The sequence below is a fragment of the Lathyrus oleraceus genome, chromosome 7 (genome assembly GCF_024323335.1).
Source record: "Lathyrus oleraceus cultivar Zhongwan6 chromosome 7, CAAS_Psat_ZW6_1.0, whole genome shotgun sequence".
NCBI lineage: Eukaryota > Viridiplantae > Streptophyta > Magnoliopsida > Fabales > Fabaceae > Lathyrus > Lathyrus oleraceus.
This window is the reverse complement of record NC_066585.1, coordinates 34,035,299-34,057,524: the sequence shown is the minus strand read 5'-3', so window position 1 is coordinate 34,057,524 and position 22,226 is coordinate 34,035,299. Positions and strand designations below refer to the sequence as shown.

Below are 22,226 nucleotides of genomic sequence, written 5' to 3'. Positions count from 1 at the left end.
GGACAATAGAATCGTACATCTCACAAACTTCACCGCGCTTGTCATTGAGTTTATATCCAAATAGGAATAGACAATCCGCTTAGGGTATTAAAATTATATTAATCGATGATAGTAGGAACTGAATCGGTAGATTGAATTATTTCATAATCACTTATTTCATAACAACTTATTTCAAGAATTGCTTTTAATAATCACTTTTTCTTAATCGAACACCAAACCAAACAACCCCCTAATTCGATTTACCTTTGAATAATAATAATCAAGAATCCTTGAGAGAACGATATCCGAGTTAAAATTGTCGTCGTACTACGTTTTTTAAAAACACTCGTTTTGACCCGCGCGCGACAACGTATCAAATTGGTGCCGTTGCCGGGGATTCTTGATTATATTAATCGTTTTTAGAGTCATAAGTTTAGTGTCTACGTGTCTAGGTCCTAGTTTCCTCACGGTTCTGCCCAACTCGCGTTTTAGAGTCCAAAAAGTAAAAAAAAACGGTATTTGGGAAAATTGCGTCCGATTGAAAATCTGTTCCGACAGTCTTGTGTAAAACAATTCTCTGACCATTTGTCTCGTACTACAAAGTAGTTATGGGACTTTGCTTTCAATTTCCCAAATTCTTTTTTTTTCTATTTTTTATGAATTTTTTACTGTTTTCATAGAGTCGAAAAAAATCAAAAAAAATCTCAAAATTATATTTTTAAGTCATTAGATTAAATTCGGTGTCACTTTATTTTTCTGAATTTATTTTGATCAATTCCCTTCTTTGTGTTTGTTTTTGACTTTTAGGGATATTGTCGGCATTTTGAATATTGTTGTTGCATTGCTGTGCGTTAGTCTTGGCCACTAGGTCTCACTGTTCTGAACTTGTTGCTTTTGCACACACAACGTAGAGCAGTCCAGGCTAGTTCATCACCCACAATTGAGTCTGATTCTGAGTCCGACTATTTGCATAACTTGTTTGCTTCTGATTCTGGACTTGTTTTTGAAATGGCTGATAATAGAACCTTAAGGCAATTGGCTGCACCTGATGTGAATTACAATGGCTTATGTATTGAATATGATGTTGTTGCTGTTCCTTTTGAATTAAAATCGGGTTTAATATACTTGTTGCCCAAGTTTAGTGGTCTTAGTGGTCTTGCAGGTGAGGATCCGCACAAACATTTGAAAGAATTCCAGGTGGTGTGTTCTACACCATTGAAGCCTGAAGGGATCACTGAAGATCACATCAAACTTCGAGCTTTTCCTTTTTCATTGCAGGGTGCAGCAAAGGATTGGATATATTATCTCGAGCCAAATTCAATTGCAAGTTGGAATGCCTTGAAAAAGTGTTCTTAGAGAGATATTTTCCTGCCTCCAGAGCTGCCTCAATAAGAAAGGAGATTTGTGGTATTAGACAGAGTAATGAGTCATTGACCGAGTATTGGGAGAGATTCAAACACTTGGTATTCAGCTGCCCTCAGCACCAGATCACCGAGCAACTAGTCATCCAGTACTTTTATGAGGGTTTGATACCGATGGATAGGAACATTCTTGATGCTGCTAGTGGTGGAGCACTTGTTGATAAGACTCCAGCTGCTGCCAAAGCCCTTATCGAAAATATGTCCCTTAATTCCCAACAGTTCACTACTAGAGACAATTCTGTGCAAAGCAAAGGCGTGAATCAAATTCAGGTTTCTTCCAACAAAGCTTTAGAGACCAGAATTGACGAGCTCACTGCCTTAGTCAAACAGCTGGCAGTAGCAAAACTTCAAACAACAACAGTGCGTGGTATTTGTAATTCTCATGAGCACCCGACCGATACTTGTCCTATTCTGAGCGACGAGTCCATTATTGAGTTGCCTCAAGCTTATGCAGCCAACCTTTACAATCAAAACAGGTACAATAATACTCCTGACCTGTCCACCAACAAATACCATCCCAATTGGAGGAACCATCCCAACCTTCGATATGGAAACCCACAACAGAACCCACCTCAAGTGGCTGCCTCTGCACCTTCCGGGCCATCCTTAGAAGATCTTGTCAAACAAATGGCCGCCAACAATCTCTAATTCCAACAAAGGACCGCTTCTAGCATTCAGACCTTGAACATGCAAATGGGACAACTTGCTACTCAAATAAATAACATGCAAGCCCAAGGGTCGAACCAGCTTCCAGCCTAAACAGTTGTCAATCCAAAGGATTCTAATGCTAATGTGAGTGCGATTTCGTTGAGATCTGGAAAGGTTACAGAAACAGCCCCTGAAAAAATAAAAAAATTATTGAGGTAACATCTGAACCTGAACCTACTCCATCTGAACCTGTTTCATCTGAAAAAATTAAAGAAAAGGAGTATGTGCCACCAGTCCCATTCCTACATAGAGTTCTGAAAAATAAAAGAATTAAGGAGGGAGACAAGGAAAGAGAGATATTGAATGTTTTTAGAAAAGTTGCGGTAAATATTCCGCTTCTTGATGTAATTAAACAGGTTCCTAAGTATGCAAAGTTTCTGAAGGATTTGTGTACAAATAAGAGGAGGATTAAAGGAAGTGATAGAGTTAACTTGGGAAGAAATATTTCTGCTTTTATTCAGCAGAAGGATTCGGGAACTTTTACTGTCCCTTGTACCATCGGGGATAGTAAATTCGAGAATTACATGCTTGATTTGGGAGCGGGCATTAATGTTATGCCTACTTCTATTTATAATAACCTTAATCTTGGTCCTTTGCAGCATACAGGTTTGATCATCCAACTGGCGAACAGGAGCAATGCACGCCCGACTAGCGTAGTGGAAGATGTCCTTGTCCAAGTTAACGATTTAATTTTTCCTACAGATTTTTACATTATGGACATGGAAGGAGAGACTAAGACAAGCAGAGCTCCCATCATTTTAGGCAGACCGTTCATGAAAACGGTGAGGATAAAAATTGATGTTGACGATGGAACCATGTCCATGGAATTTGGTGACACTGTCGCAAAATTTAACATTTTCGATGCCATGAAACACCCCTTGGAAGAGCATTCCGTTTTTCATATGGAATTGACATCTGAGCTGGTTGAGGACACTTGTTCTGATTTATTTTCGCTTGATTTTCCATCTTTATATGGTTTCGATGATATTTACTCATGTGTTAATTGTACTGACACTAATCTTTGTGTTGTGTATGCTGAGATTGATGCTGCCTTGCAGCCTGATACATTTCCTATAGGTGAAGTTGTTGCCGATGAAGCTGTTTTTACAGTTGATGCTCTTGACATCCCGGCTGCTCCAAGCATTCCATCCATCTAGCAACCCCCGTCTTTAGAGCTGAAACAGCTCCCTGAAAACCTGAAATACGCTTATTTGGAGACTAATGAAAAACTCCCTGTTATTATTTCTTCTAACCTTGATTTAGATCAGGAAGACAAGCTTTTTCAGGTTTTAAAGAAGCACAAGAAGGCAATCGGGTTGACATTAGCCGACCTCCCAGGTATTAGTCCGTCGATGTGCATGCACAGGATATTACTTGAGGACGGAGCGAAAACAGTAAGGCAACCCCAAAGGAGGCTTAATCCTTTGATTCTTGATGTTGTGAAGAAGGAGGTAGCCAAACTCTTGCAAGCAGGTGTCATTTATCCTATCTCTGACAGTAAATGCGTAAGCCCAGTGCAGGTTGTACCTAAGAAATCAGGACTCACAGTGGTAAAAAATGATAAGAATGAACTTGTTTCCACTAGAGTTCAGAATAGCTGGAGTGTTTGTATTGATTACAGGAGATTGAACCAGGCTACGAGAAAGGATCACTTTCCTTTACCGTTCATTGACCAAATGCTTGAACGACTTGCTGGTAAATCACATTACTGTGTTCTTGATGGTTTTTCAGGTTACTTTCAGATTTATATTGCACCGGAAGATCAAGATAAGACCACTTTTACTTGTCCCTTCGGTACTTTTGCTCACATGAGGATGCCTTTTGGTCTTTGCAATGCTCTTGGCACTTTCCAACGATGCATGATTAGCATTTTTTCTGATTTCATTGAAAATTGCATGGAAGTCTTTATGGACGATTTCACTGTCTATGGTTCCTCTTTTGATGCATGCTTGAGCAGTTTAAGCTTGATTTTAGAAAGATGCATTGAAACTGATCTCGTTTTAAATTATGAAAAATGCCACTTTATGGTTGATCAGGGAATTGTATTGGGTCACATAATTTCAGAAAAAGGAATTTCTGTTGACCCTGCTAAAATAGATGTGATTTCTACATTGCCTTACCCTTCTTGCGTTCGCGAGATTCGTTCTTTTCTTGGTCATGCAGGTTTTTACAGGCGTTTCATCAAGGATTTCAGCAAGATAGCTCTTCCGCTGTCAAACTGTGTTGAAGAATGATGTCACATTCAACTTTGATGACAAATGCAAACAAACGTTTGACTTCTTGAAGAAAGCATTGACCTCCGCTCCCATAATCCAGCCACCGGACTGGACCCTCCCTTTTGAGATTATGTGTGATGCGTCTAATTATGCTGTTGGGGATGTCCTTGCACAAAGGGTTGACAAAGTTTCCCATGTTGTTTACTATGCTTCTAGAACTTTAGATTCTGCACAATCAAATTACACTACCATTGAAAAAGAACTGCTAGCTATTGTTTTTGCTCTTGATAAATTCAGATCATATTTGCTAGGTTCCAAGGTTGTTGTTTTTACTGACCATGCAGCATTAAAGTACTTGTTGAAGAAGTCGGATGCAAAACCAAGATTGATTCGGTGGATGTTGTTGCTCCAAGAATTTAATGTAGAGATTAAAGACAAAAGTGGAGTTGAGAACTTAGTGGCTGACCACTTGAGCAGGATAGAGAGATGCAGATCTTTTTCCTATTCAGGATAACTTTCCTGATGAACAGCTTTTTCTTTTGCATGGGATTACACCTTGGTTTGCTGACATTGTTAATTTTCTTGTTGCTGGTGTTTTTCCTACAGGTGCATCTAGATCACAGATTCACAAACTCAAGAGTGATGCCAAATATTATGTTTGGGATGATCCATATCTTTGGAAGTTTGGTAGTGATCAGGTAATTAGGAGATGTGTCCCCGATTATGAGATTGAATCCATTTTGAAATTTTCTCATGCATCTCAAGTCGGCGGACACTTTGGTCCGCAAAGGACTGCAAGAAAAGTCCTTGATTCAGGTCTCTATTGGCCAACTGTTTTTAAGGATGCTTATGAGACTTACCACACTTGTAAAGAGTGCCAGATAGCAGGTACAAATATCACTCGCAAGAGTGAAATGCCTCAGCAACCTATGCTTTTCTGTGAGGTATTTGATGTATGGGGAATCGACTTCATGGGTCCCTTTCCTGTATCATTTGGTTTCCTTTACATTTTGCTTGTTGTTGATTATGTTTCAAAGTGGGTGAAAGCTATCCCCACTAGGACTAATGATTCTAGAGTTGTTGCAGATTTTTTCAGGTCTAATATCTTTTGCAGGTTTGGAATACCACGAGCTATCATAAGTGACCAAGGCACTCATTTCTGTAACCTCACCATGGAAGCTTTGCTCCGGAAGTATGAAGTCGTGCACAGAGTCTCTACTGCATATCACCCACAAACTAATGGGCAAACTGAGATCTCAAACAGGGAGATCAAACAGGTTTTAGAGAAAATGGTGCAGCCAAACAGGAAGGACTGGAGTCGTCGTCTAGAAGACGCACTTTGGGCCCAAAGAACACTTTCAAGACACCCATTGGGATGTCTCCTTATCGAATTGTTTTTGGTAAGGCGTGTCATCTTCCTGTTGAGATAGAACACCGTGCTTATTGGGCGGTGAAAAGTTGTAATTTGGAGATGCAACAAGCAGGTATTGAAAGAAAACTCCAATTACAACAGCTGAAAGAGCTTAGACTAGAGGCTTATGAAAGCTCTAGGATTTATAAAGAGAAAACTAAGCACTTCCATGATAAAATGATTTCTAGGAAGGAATTTTCTGTGGGCCAACAGGTTTTACTGTTTAACTCCCGCCTTAAGCTTATGGCTGGGAAACTTCGATCCAAATGGATTGACGCTTTTGTTATTACTAATGTTTTCCCTTATGGTGCAGTAGAAATAAAAAATGCAGGTACTAACAAGACTTACAAAGTCAATGGGCAGCGCTTGAAGCTATTCCATGAAAGTTCAATGACTGAAGATGTCAGCATAGAGGAGCTTTCTTTGGAAGCACCTAACTACCCTGCAACTTGATCAGGGAGTCTTTCTTTCCTTCTCTCTACTTTATTAGTAATATCTTTTCATTGAGGGCAATGCTTATTTTATGTGTGGGGGAGGGAAATCGTTTGTTTCGTTTGTTTTCCTTGTTTTTGTTAGTGTTTTGTTTGTTTTCAGTCATAAAAAAAATAAAAAAATGCATCTTCTTGAAAGTTTTAGGCTATAGACTGACTAATTTGAGATTAATTTGCGGAGACTTGGGAAAAATTCACAAGATCGGTATCGTCTTAACACCGTAAGTCTCCTGCATATGGAAATTGATTCAAATTCTTATTATGTTTTAGCCTTAAATTTTCATTCTCTGACAGCTCTTGAGTAGTTTATTTCAGCAGTCAGCACCATCTCACACACACTCTATGCAGGGAAGCCGATGAATATAAGTGAGTGTTCCGAAAAAGAAAAAAAAAGAGAAAGAAAAGGGAATGCACCTTCTAAGTTTGGTGACCCTCACCCGGTTACTTAACCCAACGGATGTAGAACCTTAAGAAAAAATTGAAAATAAGACTCGTTGTCAGTTGGTTCAGCGGTTTCTGGTGCTGAACTTGGTAGGGCGGATTACAGTCCGATCCCCCGTAACTACAACTGAGTAAGCAAAGGGTTATGCCACATAAGTACTAGAATCCCGTGCAAAAAGGATCAGAGTCACTAACTGGTCACCTTGCTATGGGTGTGTGGAGATAACAGGCTTAATGTGATTGCGCCTGAATGAAAAAGAGCAAAAAGAAGGATGAGTAAGTTAGGCTTTAACATAATAACATGATTCGAGTTGATTTGTGCATTCAGGAGGTTTATGACTGCACAATTGTGGATTAGTGTTCCTATGATATCCTTAGTATGCAAGATTAGTACCTATCGATGCAAACTTAACCGAAGAAGACTTGTAGCCTAGGATGAGTAACTAATGATGTGTTTGTGTTTTCTTTGTTTTATTTTAAATTTTGCTCGGAGTGCAAAAATTCAAGTGTGGGGGAATTTGATCAGTGCATTTTGATGCACATTCTTCTATATTTATACTTATGCATTTCCATATTTTAGTGTGGTTATTTTTCCCTTTTAATGTGTTTTTATAATTTATCTTATTTTTACACTTATTTGTTTTTCGCAGTTTATTTTCAGCATTAGCAGTCTGCACGAATAAATTCATAACTGGAGCTAGGAGTATAGGATCGAGGCGTGCTACTAGTCGTTGGAAAGCTAAGAGAAAAAACCACGACTTTCATGAAGAAGTCAGAAGCTAATTCAGACTGTAACATGGTTGAAAAATCCGTTGAAGCCTTCAGGACTAGATTTATATTTTGTGTTGGGTTATTTAGTTTGGGCCTGAGTTATGTTTTGACCAAATTAGGTTTATTCTACTTTTCCTATAACCTAAGCAGCCGAAAACAGTAGACAGTATCACTATTCACGAAAATTTGAAAGCTTGTACGAATTCCATGGAGAACTAATCCCTCTTATTCGATCTGTCGTAATTCAGGTTCCAAAACTTGAGATTATTATAATGTTAATTTTAGTTTAATTCCTTTCAATGATATTTTGTGTTCTTGTATGCTTAATTCGATTGCATAAAATATATTGATTCAATTTGGTTGATTGTATGATCCTAACATAGGCATGTCACGTTTGCTTAATTCGTTTTTATGTCTGATCAATCATGTTGCTTAATCCGTGAAAACTTATCCCGTTTGCTTAATTCAGACAATAGGATCATACATCTCACAAACTTCACTGCACTTGTCGTTGAGTTTGTATTCAAATAGGAATAGACAATCCGCTTAGGATATTAAAATTACATTAATCGATGATAGTAGGAACTGAATCGGTAGATTGAATTATTTCATAATCACTTTTTCATAACAGCTTATTTCAAGAATTGCTTTTAATAATCACTTTTTCTTAATCGAACACCAAATCAAACACCCCCCCTTTAATTAGATTTACCTTTGAATAATAATAATCAAGAATCCTTGAGAGAACGATATCCGAGTTAAAATTGTCGCTGTACTACGTTTTTGAAAAACACTCATTTTGACCCGCGCGCGATAGCGGATCAATAGGTATTATTGACCTATAGCCTGTGTGTTGGATCTTGGACAACTGTTCTACTTACGCTGGTTGAATATGGATAGGAGACCCTGAGTAGTGGCATAAGGAATTAACATCATGTACATCCCCTAACCCTACTTACGCTGGTGGACTAGGGATATAAAGCTCTGAGTATTGGTTAGTGAGTTATTTCGTGAGGGATCGGCTATAACAGTTTTGTTAATTCGCTGTGAGATTATAAGAATAAAACCATTCATATAAGGCATCATAACAAGAGAGGATAAGGGAATTCTAATACACAACCTAACTGTCTTAATTACTTCTGTTTCAAACTCATAATTTGTTTTCCGTCTAAAAACATGACCCCTCCCCCCCCCCCCCCCCCCCCAATTTACTTTTTTCCCTTTATATTGCACAATTGTTGGTTTGTTCGAACAGAGTCCCTGTGGATTCGATCTTTTATTACTGTGACACTATCGACACACTTGCCGAGAAGTCATCAATAATTGTTGGACAAGTAACTCCAAATACAAGAGAGGGTGAATTATGGGTAATAACATTATCAACAAAAATAAAATCATCAACAACATAGAACTTTTATCAACAATAACATACAATATAGATTACAAAAACAAAATCATCAATGACAGAGAACTTTTATCAATAACAACATACTTTAAACAACATATAACATATCTCAAAAAAAATCATCAACAACATAGTACGTTTATCAATAACAACATACAACATAGCTCAACAAAAACAAAGGCATCAATGCCATAAGACTTTTATCAACAACAACATACCTTAAACAACATAGAACTTTTATCAACAACAATATACCTTAAGCAAAATTGAACTTTTATGGTGAACAACATAACTTAAATAACATAGAACTTTGATCAACAACAACATACTTTAAACAGTATATAACATAGCTCAACAACATACAACTTTTATCATCAACAAGGTATATTATAACACAACATACAACATAGCTCAACAAATACAAAATCATCAACAACTTACAACTTTTATCATTAAAAAAATAGCTCAAGAAAACATTAATATATCTAAAAAAATCATCAAAAATATCACATCTCATAACATAAAAGGGGGAAATGTATACATCCCTAAAATGTGAAGAAGAAGTGAAAGAAATGAGTTTTGTGTAACACATTTTCTTGGTCTATAAGATTCGAAGAAGATATGTTAGAGTTTTATGTAGAAGTTGTAAGGATAAGGCGTGAGAGAGTGATATGGTTTTGTTAAAAGAGTGTCTGATTGATTGAGATGGTTGTCGTTTTGTATTTATGGTGATGGGGAACTATATCATGTTCAACAATCTTATTACCTCAGTTGATTGTTGTGTCTAATATTAAATTATATCTTTGTTTTGGATCACTTACGGTGTCAAACATAGGGCGAGTTTCACTTTTTATGATTAGTGTAAAAGTCATTGGGATTTTATAAAATTGTAATGGTGCTTGTAGGATTGAGTACCCCCTATTCTCTATCAATATATTTTCACTTAAATATAAGTTATAGTTTTCACTTAAATATAAGTTATAGTTTTCACTACGGTTTGATAAAAATAATCGTGATTAAATGTAAGTTCATTTCACAATGGTTTCTATTCAACACAGTGGTGAAAGGTATTTTAATTTTAATACAAAAATAGATTTTAAGTGATACGCCTAGTTTGTAACAAAACAAAAAAGAAAAAATGGTGGTGCTGGGATTCGAACCTTGTATGCGTTTATCTATCACTACAGTTATTAATATGGACGGTATTGAAATGTCTTTTAATAAAAGAAGAAAAAAATGCAGGCGGCTAAATAAGAGCTCTTACTTTTGTTGGCTTTATGGTTGAGGTAGTAGCATGTTACTTAGGTGTATTTTGTAGTAGTGACAATCTAATATAAAGAGTTGACTTATATACTGCTACGTATAATGTATTGCAACGATGTAATTTATGACGTCGATGCAAATATATTTATAATGAATACAAATTTTGGCAATTAGATTTATCTTTTTTTCTTCTTTGGGATAAAGTCATTTTGCAACAACTTTATACATTTGACCAAGGCTAAAAAAAACCTCTTATTTTATAGTGTAAATATGAGTGAAATTAAGTTAACTTGGTGAATTTTTTTTAATAGCAAAACATGAACCATATAATAATAATACAAAAGGTTACAAAAGGAACAAATGGACCATATAATAACAATACAAAAGAAACAAATGAATAGAGAGCATCAGTAGTGTGCAAGAGCAGGAAGCACGCTAAAAGGCCAACACGAAACAAGAACAAAAATAAAAGAGCGAAAGTCCACTAAAAACACCAAGCCAGCCAGAACAAAGATTCATCCTGTCTAGAAACCTCGGGCACAATTGACATTCAGAGAGAGGGGAAATCACTTCTCCGTAGTAGTGAGAACACGACCACCTACACAAAATAAAAGGAGGGCAGCTGGCCATCAACACACTCGTAATAGGCAAGCTAATTGAGCGTGTCCCGCTTCCAATGTAACAAAGTACCGTAAAAACCCAGAGCGTGGGAATGGACTCACTTCCCCACTAAAGTAATAATTATAGGCATCATATGATTAACCGACAAGCCTTCTCTATAAAACAAAACAATATTCCTCATTTTATAAATAGTCCAAACTACCGAATGCTAAATTGAGACCATACCTAAAGAATGTTCTTACCGAGACCTAGACCCTGAAACAACTTGAATACGCCTAAGATTGATTGTGGAAGGGAACTAGGACGGCCCAACCACGTAAGAAATCTATACCAAATAGTTAAGTCTACCTCACAGAAGACAAAAAGATGCTCGGTGGACTCAATCTCATTAACATACACAACACACCCCATATTACATAAACCAGAAACGATTTTCTGCCTCAAAAGATCTTGCTTTGTTAGCAACTTATTCTGAAGATAACACAATAATTTTGGAAGGCACCCAACTCTTCCATCCTGGTTAGACTCCACAAAACAATGTCTGACCTACCCTCCCTACATTACAATAAAAAACGCCTTTTACCTCTGTTAAAAAAGAGGTCTTACATCGGTTTCACAAGCGAGGTAACGAAGGACGTCATGAAAAATGCACATTTTACCTTTGGATATAAAAAAAAATCGACGGGTATTGTGTAAAGGTCATGGGTTCGATCTCCATGGAGACCCTTTTAGAATTTTGAAATGGAGAAAACACATGTCCCCTCAGTTTTGACATTTCACCGACGGGTATACCACTTTTTCATCCCGGGTTTCTCATAAAATCGATGGGTAAACACAACTTTGAGTTTATTAAATCTAATGTGAATTTCTTATTTCACTAAACCTTATATTGAACATATAACTTCTCAAAATTGGTTTAGGTAAATAATTATATGAACAATTATGTTATATTTGAAGAACAACGCACATTGACTAATGACTTTGAAGCATCCTTTAACTAATAACTCATCTCACGTTCTTTCATGGTCAAAATCTCTTCAATGTTTCAAGTTATTTATTCAACACTTACTTTTCTACTAATTCATTCTTGAATGCATAAAATTTGATGCTTTGAAAAATAAACAAATACGAAAGAAAGTTGAACAAAAATTGGAAGTATTAGAGAGACTTTAACCATAAAAGAGTATGAGATAAATGATGAGTTGCAGAATATTAGAAAAACATTAATCAGTGTAAGATATATTTCTAATACAACATAATTTTTCTTATGATCATTTCCAAAATCAATTTAATAGGTTATATGTTCAAAGAGAGATTAGTTAAACAAACAAATCGACATTAGAATAATAAACTCAACTCGACGGAACAAGATGAGAGTTGCACAAAGAACCACAAAAAACATAATCTCAATCTCAATCTCAATATCAATCCCAAACTCAAACGCAATACTAACAACTAAACTACAACATATAGATTTAATAAACTCAACTAAAAAACATCAACTTACATTAAACAACAACACAAAAGAACAATTAACAACATCAAGAACAATAACATCAATAAACAACCTCTAAGGTTTTAGGGTCACAACAACAAGAACAACAACATCAATAAACCAATAACATAAATCTGATTAATTAGCAAAAACAACAACAACAACAACAAGATTAAGCCTCTAGGATTTAGGGTCTCAATAACGATAACGAGTCTCAACAACAAGAACAACAACATCAATAAACCTATAATATAAATCTGTTAAAACAACAAAAACAACAAGAGAAAACTTCTAGAGTTTTGGATCTAAACAACACAACAACAACAACAACAACAACAATATGAATATTGATGTTTGACATACCAGATCACTGAAGAAGAAGTAAAAGAAAATGATTTGGAGATGATATGTGTTTATGACTCGCGTTGTTTATGGCATTTTTGTTAAGGCTCTTCGTTAGGGTTGTGTTTATGTTGTTTAGACAAGTGAAATTGAATGCTACAAGTTAAAGTTATATATATCAGAGAAACATATTCACTTTTGTTGGAAAGAAAATTGAGATGAACAGTTTCGTAGTTTTAGATTAAAAATAAAATATTCAAGAAAACGTCACTTTTAATGAGATAAAAACCTAATCTGAAGCTGTTGGAATTCGAAACATGTACACTGCATAAGTTTATCTATCAGATTTCAAAATAATCGATGGAATATGTTGTATTTAAAAAAAAACAGGGTGTGTTCAGGAATTTTACCTCAATTTTTTTATGTCTGAGGTGAAATCGTTGTCATAAAAAGTAATTTTTCAAATAATGTTAAATTCAACCAAGGTAAAAAGGATATGAAGACTTCACCGAGAATACCCATGTTGGATTAGGTTTCTAAACCCAAGAGTTGTCCCGACCAACTCTAACCACACCCGTAACAAGGTTGAGCAACTCCTGAAAAAAAAACTCCTTCTCCCAAACAAGGAAATGTCGGATCCACCTAAAGTTTCAAACTCAGACATTCCATCCCAAAAAACCAAAAAACTTATCACCTGATAAGTTTGTTCCCATATAAGAAAATTTTGAAATATTGATTAATTTAGAGGAATTGTAAGCATTAAAAACACAGATATAAGAATAACTGACTACTTACTCCTTAAATAATGGCACATACAATTAATAAAATTAAGAAGCTTGATTTCACTTTAATTAAAATGTTACAACAAAGAGAGTTTCCAAGGAACTTGCTCAGTATTAAAGCAAGCAAACAAGAACTACTACATACACTTCAGGTGAGTCTGTTTTTAACAGCTTACAGTTTCCTCATATCACCGACAAAGAATTTATCAAAATGATCATCAATTAACCATTTTAAAAAATACAAATAATATATGAAAACTAATGAAATAATTGTCAAATATAGCATGCCATTATTCTTTCTTTGTCTTTGTTCTTTTCGCCATGAATTTACGTATTCTCTCCAATGCAATTTCCAGAGTTTCTTCACTCATATTTGCAAAACACACTCTGAACCAACCTGCTTCTGAACAATGACAAGAACACCCTGGTGATATATTCAATCTCACTTCATTCAATATCTCTTTCCAAAGTTCTAATTCACCTTCCTTACTTGTCTCCTTCAACAGTCCACTCATATTCATCCAACAAAACAACCCTGCATTCCCTTTCAAACACTCTATTCCAACACTTCTCAAACCCTCAACTATAATTTCATATCTCTTCTTCAATCTCTCTCTATTAATCTTAATGTACTTTTCTGTAAACTCCTTGTCTGATAACATATTAGCCAAAAACTGTTGTGTTTGTGAGGATATTAAGGTAAAACTCGACATTCTTCTTGCTGTTGTCACAACCTTATCATTGTATGAATAAACTGTTCCAACTCTGAAACCAGGTAGACCGAGGTCTTTAGAAAGACTATAAACAATATGAACTCTTTCGGCACCTTTGTAACTACGAGCTTCGAGAATTTCAGCTACGCTTACGAACTCATTGGAAGAAAAGACTGAGCCTGAGTAGATTTCGTCTGAGATGAGGTGGATATTCTTTTTTGTCACAAAGTCCAGAATCTCTTCTAGAATGGAACGTTGAATTGTTACACCTAAAGGGTTTGAAGGGTTTGTTATGAGTACTCCACTCACTTTCATGTTCATTGATTCAGCTTCTTTATAAGCAGCTTGTAAAGCATGTGGTGTACTTTGGAAATTGTTAGAACTGTTGCAGTGAATTGGCACTATGTTTACACCAGTTCTCCACCTTAAATCTCTATCAAACCTACAAAAGTGAAAGAAAAAGGTAAGTATACAAATTATTCATCATCATTATATAGTTTAAGCAATTGATTGGTTGCATGGTATAGATTGTTACCCAGGATAGTAAGGAGTAGGAACAAGCAAAGCATCGCCGGGGTTAGCAAGAATGAAGGTTAAGAGCTCATTGGCAGCAGTTGCACCAGCAGTAATGACAATTCTTTGTGGATCAAATATGGCTCTACCGCCTCTTATTTGTTCCATGAAGGTTGCCATTGCAGTTCTGAAGGATATAAGACCATGATAGTCTTGAAATAATGCATTCTCTCTAAAACCTTTATAATCCTCAGGGTGATCTTTCAAGTATTTTTCTACCAAATCAAATGAAACCTGGAAAAAGTACATTAATAATTAGATTTACTTGAATAGAAGTATAGATATTAAGTTGAAAAGAATGATATTATGTTAAGATAGACATACTTGATTCTCTGCTAATCCCATTTGTATAACACCAGAAGAGTTGGTAAACTCATGATAAGGGTTTTCATCATAGGCTTTCCATCCAGCAAAGTAAGGTGAGTTTTCACCATGAGTATCAGAAAGTGCAATATTTGAAAGCTGGACACATTGTTGTTGTATTTCAAGACCCATTTTAGTTAGGAACTGAATTCTGTAAGTAAGAGAAAGAAAGGATATTATTATTATTGAATAGAGAAAGAAAGTCAACAAAAGTCAATGGAAGCAAATAGTACAAAAAGAAATGAAAAATTGAGAATAATAATATGATTGAGGGGAGAGAAAAAGAGAAGGGTCTGTCAAAAAACAGAAAGAATGAATCTGAATTCTGAAGAGACAGCGTTTGTGTGTGTGAGAGAGTGTTATGAGAGAGAGGAACTTACACAAGTTTGTTGGAGACAAGACAGAGAAATTTAGGATGAAGAAAGTAAGTTGCTGAGGCCAAGACTCTGCTCAACGTACAATAACATTTATAGGCAACTATATAATCAGTTTGAGTTTGTCCATGGAATTTGGACGGAATTACGAGGGAGTGTATATGTTGGTGAATATTAAGTTAATCAAAATAATAGCATTGAAAAATTATTGCCAATAAAATTTTACTATTTAAAAAAATATTCACGGTCAAAACATTTTTAAGAATGTCTTATTTACAATTTACTAGTAAAAAAATCATTCTTATTCATTTACCCGTTTTATTAATTTATAATAATGACTTTTATGTTCTTTCCTTAAAGATATAAACAATTTTTAAAAAAAATAAGGTTCATGACTCTTAGTCCAGCTCTATATTATTAAATTATCATACACGGGACACATCGTACACTAATAATAATTTGAAAAAATAATAAATGAAAAGTAATATTGGTAAAATGGCAGAACAATAAATCTTCTTCCATGATTAGTGCAAAATTCTCGTAATAGTGAGTATGGTGAGGGTGGTGGCTTGGACTGAGAGTGCATTACACAACCCTCTATCTAATGAATTATCATTCTTAGAGAAGTATATTAATCTGATGTTGACTGCATGCATGTGACAACTGTACATTGCTAGATCACGAGGAAACTATATGGTTGGTGTTAAGCGGGCTCGATTTTTCTTCCACGTTATAGTTGAATTAATGGACTAATTCATATTTATAATATACAAATTATGATGCTATAAGTGTGATTATTATATATGGCTTACTACATTATAATGGTGTTAATTTAAAGTGGGTAGCTTATGATTATAAGTTAGTGTTATAGTAAACTCTGTCGAAGTCCAAGAGTTACTATAGTTGTTGAAATATGTTAATTTGTTGTTGTTGGGGCTAAAAATTGAAGACGAAGATCATGAATAATGAAAATGGAGAGAGAGATAAAATAAAGCTAACTAACTTTAAAAAGAAACCCTATTGATTGCATTCACCTTGAAAAAATGCGTGTCAGTGTTTGTGTCGGTGTTTGACACCTGCACCGACACTTGTGATTACGTTTAATTTATTCATTTTTTAAAATTATTAACGGTGTTTCTGTGTCAGTGTCAGAGTCGCTTTTGGAGTGTCCGTGCTTCATAGGTTTATATACACAAACAAAAACATCACGTAGGCAAAATATTAATATACGCTAGCTGAGTAGTGCCCTTTCTAAAAACTTAAAACCAACTACAACTCAGAAGCTAAACATTACTTTTGAAATCGCAATCTCAGAAGCTTCTGCTACTGAGTCAGAAAATTGCTTATGAATATGAATTACTTTTAACATCATTCCTAAATTCATATTCAGCTAATTAAATTCTATAATATCAATTTCATCCCTCGGGTGGATAAAGTGTTTAATCTTCAAAGCTTTAATCGGCACATGTGCAAGTTGCTTCTGAGTACTATAGTGTACGACTTCTAGCACTCCATTCAAAACTTGATTCCTTAGAAAATGAAACTTTGTGTCAATATGCTTTTCTTCCATGCAACACTGGATTCTTGGCAAGCCTTGTGGCTTATTTGTTGTCAATCATCAGCTTCAGAGGCTTGTTCACATTGATCTTCAGATCCTGCAACAAATTCATAAGTCAAATAGCCTGACACGCAGACAAAACACTTGCAATATACTCAGCTTCACAGGTTGACAATGTAACCACTGGTTGCTTCTTGGAGCACCAACAGATCGAACTTTCCAGATACTTGAAGAAATATCTAGAAGTACTTCTTCTGTCAACTCTGTCTCCACACCAATCTAAATCTTAATAGCATATCAATTATGAGTCATATTTAACACCAAAAGGGAATAACACTCCATACCTCAGAGCCCCTTTAATGTACCTCAGTATCCTGACAGCAACTTGGTAATATGACCACTTTGGTTTGTTCATAAACCTACTCACCATTTCAACTGCATAACAGATATCAGATATGGTGTAACACAGATACCTCAATGATTCAACCAACTGTTTAAAAGTTGTAGCAATTACATCATCACCCTTAATATCAGAATCCAGCTTGTGATTCGTCTCAACAGGTGTGATTGCAGTCTTGCAATTTGTAAGCTCAAATCTCTTCAAAAGTTCAAATTCATACTTCAGCTGATGCAAAATGATATCCTTTTCAGAGTACATAATTTTCATTCCTACAAAATATACCATATTTTCCATAGCTATCATCTCAAACCCATTCATCAGCACCTTCTTGAACTTCATTATCTCATCTGAACAGCTTCATGTCAGCAATATGTCATCAACATAGAGACACACCAGAATCATATTGCCTTAAGAGGTATGCTAAACATAAACGCCATACTCCATCTCACACTTTCTAATCCTTGGAGCTTGAAAAATGAATAATTTTTTTTTTCAGATTCCAAGCTCTAGGAGCTTGTTTCAGTCCATACAATGCTTTATGTAACATGTACATAATCATTTCCTGATTCTTTTTCATAAATCCAGGAGGTTGTGACACATATACCTCTTCTTGCAATGTACCATTCAGAAAGACAGATTTCACATCCAGATGTATCAGACACCAAATCCTATTTGTAGCTATAGTAATCACTAATCTGATTGTTTCATGTCTAGATACATGCACAAACACTTTAAAGTAATGTAATCCAGGTTTCTATAGAAATCCTCTTGCTACTAACCTTGCTTTGTGTTTACCAAATGATCCATATGGCTTTAACTTCACCTTGAAAACTCATCTAACGCTGATATCTTTCTTCTCCTTTGGAAGCTTAGTTAACTCCCAAGTCTAACTTCTTTCTATAGCCTCAAGATCTTCTTCCATGGCCTTCAGCCACACTTTCTTCTTGAGAGCTTCTTCAGTATTTCAGAGTTGGCTAACATGGCACACTGAATAACTTACCCTTCAGAGTTTATCTCAGTATCTTGCAACATGTCAAACTCTTCTAATCTCTGTGGTATCTAACAAATTCTCTGTCGTCTGGTTTCAGAGGCTGGGCCACCTTTAGAAGCTCCATCTTCAGAGGCATGACGATCATCAAAGGTTCGATTACCACCAGAATCTGAATAATCATTAGATTTACCTTTTGAGTCTTCTTTAGATTCAGAGTTACTATCATACTCTAACTCATCTTCAGAGGCAGAATCCCCTTCAGAGGCAGATTCTCCTTTAGAGTTAGAAATCTTTTCAGAGGTAAACTCAGGTGTTAACACTGCACCAGAGTTGGATTGAGACTCATTACAATACCATGTTTCTGATTCTTTCACAATAACATCTCTGTTGAATTCCACCTTATTAGTGATTGGATAATAAATCCTATACGCACATTTACTATGGTACCTAATCAGTAACATTAATTTACTTCTATCATCCAACTTCTTTCTAGTAGCACTTGAGACATGTTTGTAACAAATTGAACCAAATACCCTGAAATGACTGACACTTTATTTATCACCAGTACACTTCTCAAAAGGAAAAATTTCCTTCAACTTCTTTGTTGGAAACCTGTTGAGCACATATATTGTAGTGGCAATAGTTTCTCCCCACAAGGTGTGAGGCAACTTCTTCTCCTTCAGCATTCTCCTTGTCAGATCAATCAAAGTTTGGTTTCTTATTTCAGCAAGACCATTATGCTGAGGAGTGTATGGAGCAATCACCTCATGCTCAATTTCATTCTCCTTACAGAACTTTATGAACTCTGTAGAATTATACTCACCTCCACCATCTCTTCTGATAACTTCCAGCTTCTAACCACTATGTTTTCCAGCCTTCACCTTGAACTTCTGAAACTCAGCAAACACCTTTTCTTAAACTTGATGAGTGCCACCCATGTCATTCTTGTGAACTCATCCACAAAATACACAAAATAATTGTTTCCTTCAAGTGAATGTACTTCAAATGGTCCACAAACGTCAAAATATACTACTCATAAAGCATGTTTTTATCTTGGGGCTACTTCTGATGCAAATGGAATTCTAGGTTGCTTGCCTTTCATGCATATCTCACATGACTTATCATGATTTACAATCTTGGGAATGCCATATACCAGTTTCTTAGAATTCAAATGCCCAAAGCTTCTGAAATTAAGATGCCCCAACCTCTTGTGCCACAACTCACTCTCACCTTCAGTGCCTTTTGCACCAAGGTATTTAATTTCTGTTGGCTCCACATTCACCTTAAATATTTTGTTGCTTCTCTGCACATATTGCATAATCAACTTCTGATTAGAAACATACAACTTCAAGAGATTGTTCTTCATAGTAATTGAGAAACCTTTCTCAATGAGATGACCTCCACTCATCAAATTTCTCTTCATGCCAGGAACATACCAAACATCCTTGATCAGAACAGTTTTACCACTCTTCACCTTGACTTTGAAATTTCCCATACCTTCAGCATTGAGGTATTTATCATCAACACATATGATCTTTGTCCTCTTTCTAGAGTCAAAATCAAATTGTTTGTTTCCAGTTAGGTGATTTGAGAAGCCAATGTCCATATACCACCAGTCTACCAAATACGCACCATCAGATTCAGAAGTCATCAATAACATGGGTTCATCATCAAAATCTCTTATGACTATGTTTGCTTCTTCTGATTTCCTTTCCTTGTTTGACCAACAGTCAGTAGTAGAGTGGCTAAACTTCTTACAACGGTGGCATTGAACCTTTTTCTTATCAAACTTCTTATTTCCCTTATGATGTTTCTTCTCATGAGAATTGGAGGCTTCTGACTTTTGAAAACCACCATCATCTTTCTTCTTGGCTTTTGACCAAGACTGCTTCTAACTCTTCTTTCCATAAGACACCTTCAAAGCCTTTTCTACCTCCCTTTTAGAGGTTCTCTCAGTTAGACGCAACTCTTGTGCCTCTAGACTTCTCTGTACCTCTTCAATCCTCATGGTTCTTAGAATGTTAAATTTCTACAAAAATGTAATCAAATTAAGGAGTAAGAGATCTCAATACCTTCTCAATGATTACTTGTTCTGACAAAGTTTACCCACAAGATTTCATCTCATTGGTGATCAGAATCACTCTAGAGATGTAATTAGGTATCTTCTGATTTTCATTCATGTTGAGATTCTCATATTGTTTACATAGAGACTAAAGCTTCACCTTCTTCATTGATGCATGCCGTATCACCTTACTAGTGTGTTCCATGCAGCCTTCGCCATCGTCAAATCAACGATTTTCACAAACATGCTTGCATCCACACACTGATGGATGTAGAACAATGTCTTTTGATCTTTCTTCCTCATTTGTCTTTTCACTTTTCTCTATGCTTCTGTTGCATTCGTCGTAACCAGAACATCACTGTCGTTGACGAGATCAAGAATGTCTTGAGCACCAAACAAGACATGCATCTGAATAGACCAATGATTCCAATTCTTTCCATTAAACACTAGAAGCTTTGTATTCAAACTACTATTTCAGTTGTCCATCTTCAATTTTTTGCACTCGAACTCATAGATCTCACCAAACACTCGTGTTTCTCAATCCCGCAAAATAAAGAGATGTGATTTTGTTACAATTCCGGTCTTGAATTTAACACGAATTTAAGAAACAAAATTAATCACACACGCCTCACCGTACACTCGTGTTTCCCTATGAATCTCCCTTGTGAATCGAATCAGAGCTCTAGATACCAACTATTGGTGCACAAGATTGAAGATGAAGATGATGAACGATAAAGATGGAGAGAGAGAGAAGAGAGAGAAAATAGATCTAACTAACTTTTGAGAGAAACTCTATTGATAGCATTCACACCAAAATTCTGTTACACGTGTGGTTATATACATAAACAAAAATGCCACATAGGCAAAATGGTAATCTATGCTAGCTGAGCAATGCACCTTCTGAAAACTTAAAACCAACTACAACTCAGAACCTACACATCTCTTCTGGAACAGCAACCTCAGAAGCTTTTGCTTCTAAGTCAAAATACTGCTTAAAATATGAATTCCTTTTAACGGTTATTTAAGTTATCATGTTGATTTAGGCCAGTTTGTTGGGCCAAATGTTTAGTATGTTAGTTGAAAGATTGGGTTTAGTTTTCTTATAAATATCATTGTTGCGGCGCAAAAAAATCCCCTCGGGCGCGTCGTGTAACACCCCGTTTTTTTATTAGATATTTTATTATATTTTAATTGTTTGAATTACGAATTTTAATGATTTATTTTATGCTGGGTGTTGGTGGAGTATGTATCCTTGAGTTAGGGGTATAAAGGGATGATAGAAGTAAGTAGAATACTTTAGAACTATTTTGATAATTAAAAATAATGTTTTATTTAGTTATATTATATTAATTAGTGAAGATAGAATAATTGGGCCAAATATGAGAAATTGAGATAGTTAGTGGGATGAAGGAATATGAGATAATTAAGTTTGGGCCAAGTTGGTGATTTGGAAAAGTTTACCCTAAAAATAAGGAATATGAGAAACCTAGGTTTAGGGAGATTTTCATAATACATGACATTTGAGAAAAAGGAGCAAAGAGGCAATAGGAAAGGTGATCAAGAGAAGAGAATGAAGGTTTAAATTCAGAATTTTTGTAAGGAATTCAGGTAAGGATGGAAACTTGTTCCAATAGTAAAAGGCATGGTAGAAGGGTAGAAAGGAGGAACCTTTAACCTCCTTAGAGTTGGGTGTTTTGATTCATAATTTTGAATTTGCATGTTATGATGGTTGTTATATGATAATTATATGATGAATTTAGTGTCCCTTATATGCGCTTATTTTTCTATTTTTATGATTGAACATATATCCACCATTGTTGCAATTTTGAAGGTTTTAAGCATAATC

The 22,226-nt window shown here is 35.6% G+C and overlaps 1 protein-coding gene across 1 annotated transcript in view; it reads right to left on the bottom strand.

The window, feature by feature from the left end:
• Positions 1-13,636: 13,636 nt before the first annotated feature.
• Positions 13,637-22,226, bottom strand: part of LOC127101869 (1-aminocyclopropane-1-carboxylate synthase 7) — a 28,043-nt gene continuing 19,453 nt past the window's right edge. Inside the window, exon 4 of the mRNA XM_051039302.1 lies at positions 13,637-14,328. Coding sequence (XP_050895259.1) covers positions 13,637-14,328 — 692 coding nt within the window. The remainder of the gene's footprint in view (positions 14,329-22,226) is intronic.